At 42.7% G+C, this 16,084-nt stretch overlaps 1 protein-coding gene across 5 annotated transcripts in view; it reads left to right on the forward strand.

Moving 5' to 3' along the window:
• The window catches only part of LOC119167231 (sperm-specific sodium:proton exchanger-like), a 305,567-nt gene extending 290,022 nt beyond the window's left edge, over positions 1 to 15,545 (forward strand). For all 5 annotated transcript variants that reach the window (XM_075866889.1, XM_075866887.1, XM_075866890.1 and 2 more), the window contains 10 exons: positions 1,363 to 1,548; positions 2,476 to 2,640; positions 3,503 to 3,628; positions 5,043 to 5,141; positions 5,714 to 6,031; positions 7,031 to 7,228; positions 8,250 to 8,450; positions 8,968 to 9,135; positions 9,964 to 10,122; positions 12,272 to 15,545. In XM_075866889.1, coding sequence (XP_075723004.1) covers positions 1,363 to 1,548; positions 2,476 to 2,640; positions 3,503 to 3,628; positions 5,043 to 5,141; positions 5,714 to 6,031; positions 7,031 to 7,228; positions 8,250 to 8,450; positions 8,968 to 9,135; positions 9,964 to 10,122; positions 12,272 to 12,448 — 1,797 coding nt within the window. In that variant the 3' untranslated portion in view covers positions 12,449 to 15,545. The remainder of the gene's footprint in view (positions 1 to 1,362; positions 1,549 to 2,475; positions 2,641 to 3,502; positions 3,629 to 5,042; positions 5,142 to 5,713; positions 6,032 to 7,030; positions 7,229 to 8,249; positions 8,451 to 8,967; positions 9,136 to 9,963; positions 10,123 to 12,271) is intronic.
• The last annotated feature ends 539 nt before the right edge of the window (positions 15,546 to 16,084 follow it).

The following is a 16,084-nucleotide window of genomic DNA, read 5'->3' on the forward strand; positions in this document are numbered from 1 at the left end:
ATATATATATATATATATATATATATATATATATATATATATATATATATATATATATATATATATATATATATATATATATGTGTGTGTGTGTGTGTGTGTGTGTGTGTGTGTGTGTGTGTGTGTGTGTGTGTGTGTGTGTGTGTGTGTGTGTGAAAACGCAAGAAAGAAAAATAATGCAGAAAAAGACTGGCGCGCGGAATAGAACGTGAAACCTCTGAAATGAGAGTGGGGAGCTACGAAGGAGCACTGAGCTACGAAGGAGCACCTCCTTCAACGTTCAAACGGCGAGCTATTTATATCTACCACTTACCACTATTGACGGGCATCTCGGGGGAACTATCGTGTTTTCAGCATTACCAGCAAGATGGCGCAATGAGCGCGCGTCACCCCATCGACGCGACGGCGCGCGCTCTCATCTCCCACGCGTACTTTGCCCCCGCGGAGAGGAGGCGGGTGGACCACTCAGGCGCCCTTATCTCGCGGTGGGCTTTCACCGGAACAATTCTGTTGTAGCTACTGGGCGCACATAGGGCACTGCAGCTGTTGCACAGTCTCCGTTGGCGAAAAGTGCGCGCTTTTCAGACACAGTGAAGTAATAACTGAGACGCTTATTCGCATTAATCTGTACTTGTAAGCATGTTTCGTGCGTCATTTGTGCGTGAGAAACGCGGGGCGCATTTATATCTGCTAGCCACTCTGCGTGCGACCTTCCAATTTGTTGCTATCGCGTTCATTGTTTCGCCTTTGTGGCAAAGCTGGACTTTTTTGTGTGCATTCATCAGCCAAGGCATTCAGTGGCGATTTAGCAGTAAATACAAGAGAAACGTGTTAGAATTATCTTCACAGTCCTAGAAAAGTTAGCTATTAATGAGAGCTGGTACACTCAAGCCTCGATACTACGAATCGGTATATAACAAAATACAGGTTATAACGAAGTTAATGAAAAATAGTTTTGCAATAGATATAGTGTTAGGTATGAGCCATTTATAACAAATTTTCAGATATAACGAACTTCCGTGTAAGACGTAACTTTGTTATCATTAGGTTTGAGTGTAGTATGCGGGTAAACATGATAAGCTTCAAAATGCATCAAGTCAGCTTCACTGCAGCACAGCCATGTAGTGAGGTGAAGCATATAGTTAAAAAGCTAACACTGTGCAGCAAAACATACCCCATGATTCTTGTATCACTTATGCGAATTGCCGATATAACATGCTAATACACTAATACCAATATTCTGGGGAGGGGGGGTGGGATGCCCTTCAGATTTCTCATATGTCGAGCTAATAATACACACGATTTCGCACCTATTCTCAAAATGACTGGCTAAATTCTTGCTCGTTACTTATATTTTTACAGCCAGTGGGAACAAAGGTGGCCGGTGTGGTGACTCATCGCGTGAACGAGCAACTCACGGCTGGATACGACATCGGCCGTGGCTTCATGATGGGCCAGTACGAAGTCAGCAAGTTCTTGGACCACATGGTGGACTACCAGCCAATCGCCGAGAAGCTTCGCAAGATTTGCGGAGACAACAGACTGGAGGTGCGTGGAAGAAATATAATTGAGCAGAGAAAAAAATGTTTGCTACGAGACCAAATCACACAAGCAGTTTCTTTCGTGATGTCATTGGTTCTTTGCACGAAATGTTGTTCTTCATTGTACTTACGAACTTATTACATTTCTATAACTAAGCTAATAAACGTAAGCAGTCTAGCTGTTCATACGATTCAAGATGAAATTCTCGATAGCTGAGCTTATTGCAGTCAAGCAGACAGCAAAGCCAGTCAAGAGGTGTCACTCACTCGTACTAAGATGTGCCCATGAGTAAAAGTTTGAGTAAGGCTGATTGAGTAAAGCTTTGCGGAGTCTGAGGCCAAGTGTGCACTGAGCAAAAAGAAAGGTTGTTGTTGAGTTTGTGCTTTTTTTTGCCCTTGAGGGGTTTTAGGGGGGGAGGGGTGCCTGCGTGGCTCCGACAGAAAGTGTTCTTTGAGCGATGGCGTACAGTCGTGCATGTCTTATCTTGATAGGGACCAGTGTACACTTATACTTTTTGTGTTCTGTGTTTTCACCTATAGGTTTGCATTGAAGGTTTGCATAAGAAGTGATAGACAGCACAAAGGCCACTCCCCTCACTACAATGACTGTCTTTTCCTAAGCCAGAATTTCATTGGAGTTGGGCCATGTCGAATGGAGTCAGCTGCTAACTTTATATCATACAGCATCCCAACTTGCGATAGCATTCACTGTCCCGCCCTTCTGACAAAACAGTGACTTTAAAATATTTGCTTCGCTATATCCGACAATTCGTTATAGCCATGCTCATCTCTTCCATGTTCAATTGTGGGGAAGTGCACACCATACTTAATGTCATACTACTGCTTCACTGTAACTTGCATGATACTCCTTAATTGCTATAAGCAATAGATGCTCGGTGTCAATACGGAGTGCATCATTGTGACACTTGCATAGATCGTCCGTGAGCTGGCAGCACTTCAGGAGAAGTATCCCAAGGTGGCCGTGGCAGTCAAGACACGTCGAGCTGTGCGCCACGTCCTCAACACAACCCGTGATGAGCTGATTGAACTAAAAGAGGCTGGCATGCTGGACGATGGAGTTTTCCATGCACTTATGGAGGTATGAAATATACAAGATCCTTGTTGCAGTTCTGATTTCGAAGGTTACATAGTTTGCGCTGAAGGGTTATGAACCATGTGGAAGGAGAAAATAAATTTTTAAGCAGTGAGTGAGTCCTCTCTTGATCACCCCTTCCCAGTAATGGTAGAGCTCGAATTTGGTTATTGTATCTTCAACAAGCAGCCTTCACAGCAGATATTGTCCTAAACAGCCTTTACAAGAAAGCCAGCAAAACCACGCATGGCTTTGCATAACGGGATCCTGCTCTCTATAAATTTCAAAGACAGACTGTAGATTCACAATAAATTGCCTGAAATGTGGTTACAGTTATAATGCCTTAGTAATGCACCAAATTTTGGAAACCCGAGGGCACGATGCTTATGCTTTGTATACACATATACCAAAATTCATTGAATGCATGTCACCTGTAAATATTGTTAGTTGAAGCGTTAAACTGGATTGCTCAAGGCATTGAGGTGTATCGTATCTCAGTCAGTAAGATATATCATATTTTAGCAATGCATGTCAGCATCGAACATTCTTTTTAAAAGCCAGTGCTGCCATATAATTCCTAGGCCTCTATTTTTTATGGAATTTTTTGAAATATTCAGGACCATTTAGATTCAGCTGTTTATTAACAAGCTGCTTGGCTGGCCACAAGTATTTAATAGCACCAATTTATTAGCTCCATGTACAACCATATCATTATGAATTGCTAACTTGTATTCACTTAGGTGCATTAAAATTTTTCTTATACTCTAATTTACCGTAGCCTGTGCTTAACAAAGCTGTAAGAAAATTTAATTTCTCATAGCCTGTGCTTAACAAAGCTGTAAGAAAATACTGTGTGGTTCTAATGCAGTCCATCGAAGAGAGAATGATGCGCCTACACTCTGCACCCACAAGCATTGTACCAGCACCTCCCACTGAGCTGCTCAGAAATGTCAACTGGATCAAGGGCAACGAGGAAATGTTCAACTTCTTCCAGGTCAGTGCCGTCGATTCTTTTTTGTACCACAAGAAAACATGAACTAATAGTTGATAGACGTCGTTTTGCAGATTCACATCACAGCTACCTGTCTAGTCACGAAGCAACCCTCCCGTCAATCAAGACACAATCCCCACAATTTTTTCACAATTTCATCGTGTTAAACCGGCTGATGCCTTGATGACACCTGTAAAACAATGCTATTTCAAAAATGAACAAAGAAACGTCACACGAGGACGGGAACTGACTGCCATCAAAGCTTTTATTGTGTGTGCACAAATATATAGCTTATGAAAAGTCAAGGAGGGGTGTGCTTAGAAAAGAAGATGGTGCTATTGCATATGGTACTGATGATAAAACAGAAGACTTTCACAATAATGTGCAGAGGATTGATAGGTGTAAGCACCCGCTGAATAAAGCTTCCTACAACAATTGCAACGATGCATCCTTCTGCTTTTATCATCAGTACCATGTGCGAGTGCACTATCTTCTTTTCTAAGCACACCCCCACCACATTTTATAGGCTACATACTTGTGGACGCACGATAAAGCACCTGTTCCTCGGTGATGTTTCTTTGTCCGTGTTTGAACTAGCACTGTTTCTACAGATATATTCGTACCAATGAGCTCACATTCATTACATCTAAGTCCTAGTTACACTGCATCAATGTCTTTTTATAGCAGCTGCAGAATGCTGCTGTTATCCTACAGTCCTAATGATGAAGTCGTGTGCTTGTAACGCGAACATGTGGTGATCTGTGTTTGAGGGCAGTTTTCAAGGTTTACGCGCAGCTGTCTTTTGCCATCAAGTGTCAGCTGAAAATGAAAATATACCAATAAACTGTACCTTTTAACAGCCCATTACATTTGGGGTAGATGCAACCATCACTTAAAAGTGAGAAGGTGATGCCCTAGTGAGATCGCTTTGCTCACACGTTAACAGTAGTGCAGTTATATCCTCAGTATTCAACCCTGGCAGTCACGAGAGGTGGCAGCGCGTATTCTTCAAAATTTAACTCGGTAACAAACCACTGCAGCCCACAAAAGTTTGAATTCAGTCTTTCTCATCTTATGGCACCTTTAGTTTTATTCTACTATATCAGATAAGAAAATGAGTCAGTTCTGTTTACTTGACAGCGACTTCTAACGATCAATTCTGTCGACTTGGGGGCTATGGTTACGCAAGTCCCCAAGCACTGCCAGTTTCTGTGTGCATCAAAAAGTGTGGCAGATATCGTGCATAGAAAACTCCTAGCATTGCACCCATTATTTTTTCCATTACTTCTTTGCAGAAATTGTAGCCCGTGCACGTAAGTTTCGAAATTATATAGGATGTTTTATGACTTGGTATTACTTAGTGTTCCTAGCCTTACAGAATCATTTTCATTTAATGCGATGTTTCGTGCAACTTCAGGAGAGAGCAACGCTACAGACCTTCCCATCTGGATGGAGCCTAGGCAAAGAGGGTGACGAGCCGAGTGGAATCTACGTCATTGTTTGTGGTGTCGTCAAGGTAATCGAGACATTCGGACATTTTCACCTGCACTTCCCCAACGTGCATGCGTAAATTGACTGCTAAGCTCCAAGTGATGCACGCCTTTTAAACCCCACTCGAAGAGAACATTGAGCACTTTTATCGCTTGCTCCTTGTTTTCACAAATGTAAGCATTCTGTCCCACGGGCATTCGCTTTTGAACATGAATATCAATCATTCAATTATTGTTATGCCCTTAAAGGTTCAATAGTGTTTTTATGAACTTAAGTTATGTTTTTAATGAAGATTGATTGTCCTACGGTGTAATGCTTTGCGAGGTACAAGCATTTTATGCTTTAATGTCCTTGAAAAAAATGTGGAATTATTTCAATTGTAAGACAAGACAAATTCATACTAAATAGTAAGCTGCTGCTTCTATAGTTCAAGCTATGAAGTTAGCGCACACAACCACTTCACAAAGTGCTCATAAAGACAGTGATAGCTTGCGATACAGCCTGCACATATTCGGATGTGATACGAATATTCCACAGATGCTATGCTTTTAGTGGGTTCCAACAGCCCAACCACGATTTTTGCTCACGCACTCACAGGTGGAAGGCGCAGTGACCGAGAGCGACGGTGGAAGCCTACCCAACACTGACTCGTACCACTGGTTCTTGAGCGAAGGTCACCTTCAGGACCTGCTTACCGTGGGAGCCATCCTGGGCGAGCTGGGAGTGCTGACGCGCAAGCGGCGGCAGACGCGCGCCACCTGCGACACGGACGTGCGGGCCTTCCACCTGAGCCAGGCGGTGATGCTCGAGGCACTGACGCGTTTCAACAGGCTTCCGTCGCTCGAGTACCGACTGTGGCGCAGCTGCGCGCTCAAGGTGGCTCGCAGCATTCTCAGCTTGGAGCCCAAGTACGAGGTGAGACAACGCGGATGGCAGCTCTCAAAACGAGAACAGGACTACGTGCAACTAATGTTGTTGGTAATGTAATTGTTGATATAGCCGATGCTTACCGTCAAGCCATCGTCAACTCTGGGTGAAACCATGCGTGTGTACATATCAACTATATCAACTAACTTGTACAAGCAGACATTTAGACCAGTTGGTTTGATACATTCAAAGAAGCCGTATACTAAAACTGAATTCACAGGGACCAAGAAAGAGGGCAAGAAGTGACTATTTGTAACTATCACTTCATTAAAGTAACTTAGACAACTTGCAACCATACTCAGTGAAAAGCATTGTATTTCAACCTTGATTCAGTTTTTGAGTCATTGAACTACAACAAATGGATGCAGATAAGGTGAGCAGACTTTGACAATGGGACAAATAAGCAGGTGGGCTAGTTGGCACAGCATTTTAGAAAACCATACGAGTGCAAGAAAGATGAAGACGAAAGGAACATGCACCGCAATCGCTCAACAACAGGTCGTGACTTGGGAACAAGTGCCGTGTGTGTAAGTAAAACATTTTTTAAAGTGAATGTAAAGGATCTTTTATGCGCTTTATAAGGGTTTTTACAGTGCATGCAGGTGCCGCAAATACCTGCAACCTTAAAAACTCCACCAAACTTCAGAGTAGAGCTGTCTGTAAAAGTAGATCACAAACTAAAAGAGAAAGAACCATTACGTAAAACTAACACATTTTGTAACACACTTTTCCAGACTTCATTTGGAATGTGGAATCGGTTACCAAGCGATTTTGCGTATTTATTACTTCAAATGCTGTGTTCAGCTACTTTGTGATGCATTGGCATCAGCTTGAATATGCGACGTATTGTTCTGCGTAGCATGCAATATTCTTTTCTTCACATGATTCCCACACTGTAACGCCTATGAAGGTGCTGTGGGCAGCTTCAACTCTCGCACACTTTTGACACCACTGCCACACGACCCCGTGCGTTGTTCTTCCATGCAGAACTGGTCTCAGAACAAGCTGATGATGCACCTGGATCGTGCATTCCTGCCCGACTTGAGCGCTGTCAACAGCTACCTGGTGCGACCGTCCATGACGGACGTTATCCTGGTCCAGGGCGTGGCGACTGATGTCAACAACTCGGACGAATTCCTCGGACCTGTCTGCATTCCGAGCACTGTCTACTCTATCACTCTTAGGGTGAGTCCAGTAACGAGTCCTATATGCCATTGGCCACTTCCATATGGCTCAGTGTTGCAGTTATCGAGTTGATAAATGGCTTGAACTTGCTTGTGGTATTAGCGATATCTACACAATAAATGCACCCATGAAATCTTGGAGCCAATGTTTGTGTGTTGCATGTTAAATGAGACAGAAGCTAACCCAGAAAACACATACAGCCGCCCCAATTTAGTAACATTTTGTAACTATTGTGCACAGTGGAGCACAGTGGAGTCTGTCAGCGACATACCTTGAAAAAAATGTATGGTAAATTTGTTTTGTATGCATGTGCTTTGTGGACATGCGTTTTTCTTCACTCTTTTAGAACTCAATGCGATGATACAGCGAAGATGCACAGAAAAAAGCTGCTGCTCGTGCACGATAGCTAAATGTTTGGGCGACTGTACATCTATCTCAACACCATCAATCTGCACCCAAAGAGATGATATCATGAGTAAGAGCATGGATGTATTTAGCAGTACCGCTAGGGCAAGAAAAACGTCAATTTGCTATCAGAGGAACCACGTGTCCTTACAGACACATTTGTGTGCCAGATGATCTTTAGTCTATTATCTTTTTTTCATATCATGGCATTTGCAAAATTCGACAGTATTAGCATATATTAATGCAAAGTATTAGTACATTTGTGTCGCAATGTAACAAATCCTGTTAACTGTTAACATCAAAACTTGCCACTCCTAAACTTCTATTGCGCATAACTGGAATGCCATGTCCTTGCTTCGTAAGCATGTTGGTTATATTTATTTTTTTGAATTCATCTCCCATAAAAGGAATAGTATATATCCTGCCATTACTAGGGACATTTTTTCAGTCAACATTCTATTAGCTGATTATAAGAGCTTTCATCTTTGACTTAATCTTGACTTCTTCAACATTCCTTCCTGTGGCTACTGCTACGCTGACAGGATAGCTGCCCATGCCTTCACTGTTTCTTGCTATCCAATGGTGCAAATTTTTGCTTTTCTTCTGTCCACCGCAGAAAAATGTTTACAACGACCGCACCATCCTGGTGATTGTTGGAGACGAGAACTTCATGCCGGATGCCAACCTGGATTGGTCTGGCACCGGTCAGCAGCGACGGGCCAGCATCATGAACAACTTCGGGTTGTGCCTGCTCCACGACGTGCGCCGAAGACAGTCCGTCATGATGGACCGAGGCGACGAGGATGAAACCCGAGTGGTGAGTACATTATTGCCATAGCCACATGCTGGTGAAATCTTCTACCCGCACGGTGCCTACAGACAATCAAAATAGCCCCCATCTCTACGGCTGCTTGCCTCTCCTGTGCAAAGGTTCACAACTTACAGTGCAGTTCTTCCATTCTTTTTTACCTCCTGGTAGATAAAAGATGCCATGTGAAAGCTATGGGTGCAAATCCTACTGACAACTGTTGCTTGTTCATCCATTCATTTTTCTTGAGCTCAGTGTCGCCACGCTTCTCTTATCAACAATAAACAATGTTTCCTAAAGCTTTTCTTGGCTTCATTTTTCATTGAAACCGTACTATACAGTTATAGGAACGGCCCCCTTGCTTGATTCCTCTTCTTTTTATTTGTATGGCAAACACAATGTCACAATGTACCGAGTCACATCTTTCAGAGAACATTTTGTAAAACATAATGCATCAATAGCATCGTAGAATGTCATTCCACAACTTTCTTCTTCACTGTCCTTCTACTCCAATTCCATCACTCAGCGGTCGTGGTCGGACAACTTCCGGCGGCGGTTCATGTCCAATGCGGACCCTTCCCAGCTGGCCCTTGGCAAGCGGCGCCTCTCCATGTTCAGTGCTGGCGACAAGGTGGGCCTCGACAACCCGTCCTTTGTCACCGACAAGAATGAGCACCACAACGAGGACAAGCCCGTGAGTTTCACTGCGCTTCTCGCAATGCCTGCAGGCACGCGCGCACTGCATACCGACCGATACACTGTTACATAGAATGCACCAACACGCAGTTCTCGGTTTGCGAGCGTTGCTAGTGCTGTCTGAGGCTGTGTCACAGCAGTGGCGCTTAAATCGCATGAGGCTACATAACAGCATACCATTTGGCACCGTAAATGCTTCCAAGTTCATATTACAGTTTAACTGTGTCTAAAGTAAGCATGTCAGTAGAACACTGCTTACTTCGTGCAGTGTAATACACTTATAAAGGCAGCACGTGAGCGATCAGTAAGTCATTTTTAGCCGAGCCAGACACTTCCACAATCAAAAAGGGCAAATTAGCCCATTACTCCATGATGAAAAAGGGAAAGAGAGAAGGAAACTAGCCACATTGGTGAATAAAGAGAAATAAGTGTACGATGATCCTTCACATCACAGCATTCACAAAGGCACACCTCCATTTCAATGGCTTGCATAAAGCTCGAAGCTACCCTTATAGTCAAGAATTTGCTATTCACATGACAGTGGAGAATCAGAAGCTAATTCCACATGTATAGCGGTCTGTTGCTGTGACCGTAATGTTATGACAGTGTTATGAGCGCCCAGCCCTGTGTATTAGCAGCTCTGGTTTGACAAATAGCTAACACTGTTCATGCATATTAAAAACTATTTTAGTGCACAATGGTTGAGAACAGAGAAACAATACTTGTTTTTGTCCATTGTGTGCTAAAAAGTTTCCAAGATGCAACTCAAGCCACCAGCCCATCTCACCGTCAATTCATTCTTAAATATGGCTTTGTCTTTGTGCAGAAATCCTGGTCCGACAGATTCCGGGTGCGCTTCGGTCCGACCGAGCCGGCATCGGGTAACTCCAACATGGGTGGCGGGCCCGACCGTAACAACCGGCGCATGTCTATGTTCTGTCGCATGGAGAGGATTGACAGCTACGGCAACGTGAATGACCTGCAGGTTTGTAATGCACCTCTACTGTGTCATGTATAGTTACATCTGTAATTGTATTACACATGTCCTTACGAGTAACAGTGCGACTTTAAAACAGAAAGAAATGTTGCATCCAATTCGTCGCATCCTCTGTCTTGTTTGTTTACCCGTTCTTTTTATAAAGTTCAACGTGAGTTGTGGTGCTTTTAACATGCATGCTGCTCAAGCAGGCTTTGTGCAATTGTGCCCGCAGGTTATACAGTTCCAAGATCCAATAAAGTACGATGACAATGAGCAGCACTAAAAATTAAAGGGTAGTTTTATAAAAAGCTAAATGCAACAAAAGTTTTATTAAGAATGCAATACATACAGAGCACTAGTAGTGTGACGTTGAACCCGACAGCAAAATTTTAGTCTGCAAATCTTTTTCTTTTTCCTGGGATTTGTGGCTTTGTGTCTGGTAATCCCAAAACTGAACTGCAAACACTCCAACTAATTGTATACTCGATGCTAGCATTGTCAATTGTGAAGAATTTTGTGTCATTTCAAGAAGGCTACCTAAAACCATCAGAAACTAGAGCCTCACTGTGAGAGAGCGCCTAAGATTATGTGCACACAAGCTCTGGTGTCGTTAAACGCGCAGTTTTCAAATCCGAGTCCTGTGCGCAAAGAATGTGAGTGCTCAGGTACATAAAGTTTGTTAACAGTGTATCCTCTGGAAAAATACAACGACCATTTCTTATCTAGGCAGCCAGAACTACCTTGAGAGCAGCCCGACAACTGAGTGAAAGGGGTGGCCGACAATAGCTGCTGCTGGGAGCCAGTTGTGGCATTGCGTGTGGCCCATAAATCTTCTGTGATGCTGACAATATACCCGCTTTACTGGTGTAACGTCACGCGGGGCCTCAATCTGCGTCATACCAGTGACAATGTAACCAGGTGCTGCCAACTCAGATAAGCCCTCGCATTTACTTTAAAACCAAAATGAAATAGCTTAAAACTGACGTCTGCCAACAGCAATCGGTCAAAAGTGCCGTTCTATGCAGAACAATCGAAAAGCAACCATCTTAGGGTTTCGATTTTGGTGTCAGTGGTTCTTTAACAGCAGATCAGCGGACATTAGGACTTTCTCTGGTGAAGCAGTTACATTGAGGTTAAGCTTTATTGTTTTCATAAATAAACATACATGCATACAAAAAAAAGGTTGCAAGGCTACCTCTGACTGTCAATAAACTTTTATGGTTGAGAAAAGCATGCTGATATTAAAAGAAATTTGTGTCCTTTGTGCGATAAAAAACGTGAGAATGACCGTTACAAGCCAATAGCGTCGCTTTAGTTCAGTGCTACTACCATTAGGGGTCGTAGTAATAAAAGATTCCTAGCTCAAATGCTATTAAATTCGTTTTATGCACGAGTTACATTAAAATTTCACAGACGCTGAAGGGCCCAACTTTGGCTTCACATCGTTGACCCTAAACAACTAAATTAAAATTGCAAATCATTACAAACTGAAGGTCATCTACCTTTACTTCTGGCCCAATTTTAAGGTTAAAAATAAAATGAAACTTCACTAACACAGTTGGGTAGCTTAGTAGCCGGCTTCCTGAACAATTCACACATAAAGTCTTGCTCAAGCGTATGAAGCGTATCGATGGCAGAGTACACTGTGATTAGATAAAAATTTTCACGCATCAATTCAGACATTTTTAATAATATCACAGTGGCTATTCCTGGTGTTAGTACAAAGAAACGAGAATACAGGGACAGGATTTGTTGGTTGACATTTATTAGTATTGCTGTTAAATAGCTGTTAGGCAGAATTGAATGCAGGCACAGAAAACACAGAGCACAACATGTGTCTATGTCTAACATCCATTTAGAAATGTCTCCCCATCCTGCCTTGTACAAGTTGATTTTATAAAATTTTTTAATTAATGCTCCTAGCAATGTCGAATCTTATCACAATGTAACTGATGCAAACATTATCGATGTAGAATATAACATCATATTTTGTATTGACATCAAATATGTCTGTGTTACACCATAACAGAGACAATACTAACTCTTCATTTAGTTTGTTATATCCAATAATTGCTTACATCACACCGGCTGTAATGAGGTTTAACAAATGTATTTGCAGAAAGACACTCCATGATGACTGTTGTCTGTTGTGCAGAATGATTCAGTACCCAAGACACCCGAAAGACAGAGCCGGGCAAGCACCAAGAGCAAAGAAAGCAGTGTCAGTAAGGACAGTAAGGACAGCAAGGAGAGTAACAACAGCAAGGACAGCAACCCCAGCAATGGCTCTTCCAGAAAGTCTGTGCCCGAGATCGTGTTCAGCCACTTCTAAGCACGAATCTAGGACACTTAAGGAATGAACTGAGCAGTGCTAGCATAAAGCTCTCACGCGACTACCAAGCGACATCACCAATTGGAGAATTTGGACACCGTATGTGATGATTGGTGGTGCGCATTCGGACGAAAGTGGCGACATCGCTCGGTGACTGTGTGCCCTTTGTGGAAGAACAATTTGGCAGCTTCATTGGCGGTTTGCAACCGTGCGCGAATGTGCTGTGTAGAAGTAAGAAACGGTCACACCTCTCGTCGAAGGCACCGAACACAAATGAGAACAGAGTAGTGCCGAAGTCAGATGTGCACAGAACTCAATTTGTGGCAAGAACTGCTTTGTGACCTAGTCAAGGTCGGGATATGACACGCAGTCCACACGCTGACCGCGAGGCCTCGGCATTTTGAGCTGGCAGGATGTTTCCAACTCCCTGATAAATAAGTAGTTTTGCTACAGTGTGCCAGAAGGCTGTTTCTAACAGCCTAATGAAGTTTTTCTATGGCTGGTAAGAAGGCTGTTTTCAACACCCTTGTGAAGTAGTAGTGTTGCTACGTTGTGCAGAAAACAGTTTCTAACTCCCTGATGGAGTTTTCTTATGGTGGGCTAGAAGGCTGTTTCCAACACTTTTATGAAGGAGTATGTTAGCTACTGTGAGCTGGAAAGCTGTTTCTAATCTTTGGTGGAGATTTTTTTTTATTGGTGAGCTAGAAGGCTATTTCGGACACCCTTACAAAGGAGTAGTGCTAAAGTGTGCTGGAAGGATCTTTTTAACAACCTTCATGAAAGAGTAGTTTTGCTGAAGTGCACTTTTAGCTGGCTGATGAAGGTGTAGTTTTGTTACAGCGTGTTCAAAGGCTGTTTCCAACTTCCCGATGAAAGGAGTTGGTTCTGCTAAGGTGCTTTGTCCACTAGGTGTAGCTACTTTCAATAAACATGCCTCAAGTGTAAGGACACGCAGATCAAGGTCTCTAAATTGGAGACATGCCTTCAGCAACATTCTAACCAGAAAAGTGTGTCCAAGTCGAAAGTACTCACTGGCTGCCTTTGTTGAGACATTTTCACAGATGGTTCAAATGCCTTTGAAAGCCTTTCAAGTGCAGCAAGTGCACTTTTTGAACTTCTTAAAGCAACGAATAATTGTCCTGCTTCGAAGAGCACAGATTGAAGTCGCCCGCTTTCATGGCAACTTTTAAATTTCTTCAACGAATCCTGCGGAAAGCTCTCGACGTGCTATACCTCACACGTGACGGACAACTCGTGATACTTAATTCGTCCCGACTATGTATTCTCACTCATCTACCGCAGAAGGAGAATAGCTAGGGCTCATCAACCTACAAGGAGCCAAATGGGAAAAGGACGGTGCTGGTCAGATAGCTCGAAAGAGCCGTACGTAGTCACAGCCAGTGCCAAGGAGAGCTGCAACATTTGCGCTAACGCAAACAGTTCTAGATGCCGTTGACACATCGGCACTTAAAGACTGCAGAGCAAAGATGAACGCATCTTTTGTTTACTTTTATTCACTGCATGCATGCCTTTTGCATACGCATTAAAGCATTCCCATTTTGGGTTATCTGCGTAAAAACATTCCACGAACTGGACGCTTAAAGGACAACCAGGAACATGAAATTTGGCCAGGCTTCAACGTGTCCTAGGAACTGTAGAGCTTGGACCGTACAGAAACCTATGCTTGTTACATCGCTCATTGTGTGTAACTAGTTGTGCAAGAAGTGAAAATTTTGTGGCACAGTTCTGGAACGACCACGCACGAATCCACGCTTCTCTTAAGGCTTCAGTGCGCACATGTATCATGGCATCTCCGAGGTCACACGCATTATTCCTAGAGGAGCCCCGACATGCTGTCCATCAAAAATAAGCACCCAAAGTTCTGAACGGCGATCAGGCTCAACATGAAGTTTGCTTGAAGCCTACAGCATAGGTTCTATAAATAGTGAATTTGCTATACAACATAGGGCCACATTTTTTCGAGCATTCAATCTGACATGTACCTTGAGTAATCTGACACTGGCCAATGTTTATCTAGGAAGAGAATTCAGCAACTACAGTGACGGTTTTTTGTTTTTTGTCGTGCCATCACACTGATCCACTTAAATACCAGGTGATACATCAAATAAAAATGAGTAGTACACCATGCTAGTAACATACCTTGATAAAATTTGTATTTACCAATTTAGCCAGTTAGCAAGCTCCGAAAGTCGTATGACAAAAAGTGGCCATTTGTAGGTGATGCACAGCATTATCAACACAGGAGGATACAGTGCTCGCGCTTACCTTCTTGAACTACATCATCGGTATCTGTTAAAAATCTACTGAATTCTTAATCCCAATCAACAAAAACAAGAAAACATTGCAGACTCAAACTGATGTGTTCCCGCTGTTCCTTTTTTTTTCTTTTTTTATAATCTCCAGCCAGTATCTTCAGAGGTGGCCGTAAAACACTTACAAAAGGAAATTGAGCATTTACATTTGCAGGTCATACTGACTTAACTGTTCCCCTGGATAGCACTTCCTCAATGGAGTTTTCATTGTCAAACCAATCCTCAGCTCATTTCCACTTTAAGGGCTTCCGAAGAAGACATTACACAATGGACGGGTTAACAAATTTCCACATAATTTATACATTATTAATTTCATATCAATTAATTACACGTTGTTGAAACAAGGACGGGCAAGTATTGGCAGCAATGTCAGCAAGAAGGCCGTTCCTGTCTTTGCCAGAACGTGGGATTAATGAGGCAGAGATATCACGTGATAGTGACTGGCAAAACGAAACCACATTATCCGAGAAGCAATGAATTGAAAGTGGCACCGAAAAACACATACGCTGCAAGCACTAGATGGCTTGAACCTGGCAAAAAAGCAGTGTTTTCCAAGCCACGCGATAGCACCGATTGGCTGAAAACGCACAAACGGAATCGTCAGGGCTCCTCTTGGAAACATTCTTTTGAGTCCCCGTTTCTTGCTGTAACATATGTTGTTAAGTTTGATGTTTTTGTAGTTATTTGTTTTGCATTGTTCGTGCCTGTTTGATGTTTGAAAAGATGCACATTGTACTTATTAAACTATATTACACAAATGTGGAGAGAGCCTTGCCTGCCTTCTGAGCTATATGCATGCTCGTCAGTGAACAAGTCAATCGCTTCAGAAGCAACAAAGTAAGCATTTGGCGATTTCACCAAAAAACTGTGTGTTTTGAGTCAGCTTGAAGCTTTTATCGAGGAACACCGAAAGCTGCAGAAATGCGTATAGGTGTGTTGCTTTATGTTAAGTGTCTAAAAATAGTTGTGTATCTCTCTATGAAAAAGTTAAGCAAGAACAATACATTTTTTTAATTAAAAGGTTGTAAGAAATAAAAAAAAAATGTTCACAATGAAGGGTACAAGACAAGTTCAAACCTACACTGTCTATTCATGGCCCGAACCACTGAATAAATCGCAAAAAATGAACCCCAAAACCATGTGTTCATATGCTAAAAATGAGATACGAGGATTACAAATACGTCTTTATTTGCAAATACTCACAGCGATTGCCGTATTTGTCTTGGAACTCTTTTTATTACCAGCCACAAAGCCGAATAGCTCGAACATGCTGTCAGAAGGAAGCGTTCAAAGTGTTCCGGAA

The sequence above is a fragment of the Rhipicephalus microplus genome, chromosome 6 (assembly GCF_043290135.1).
Source record: "Rhipicephalus microplus isolate Deutch F79 chromosome 6, USDA_Rmic, whole genome shotgun sequence".
NCBI lineage: Eukaryota > Metazoa > Arthropoda > Arachnida > Ixodida > Ixodidae > Rhipicephalus > Rhipicephalus microplus.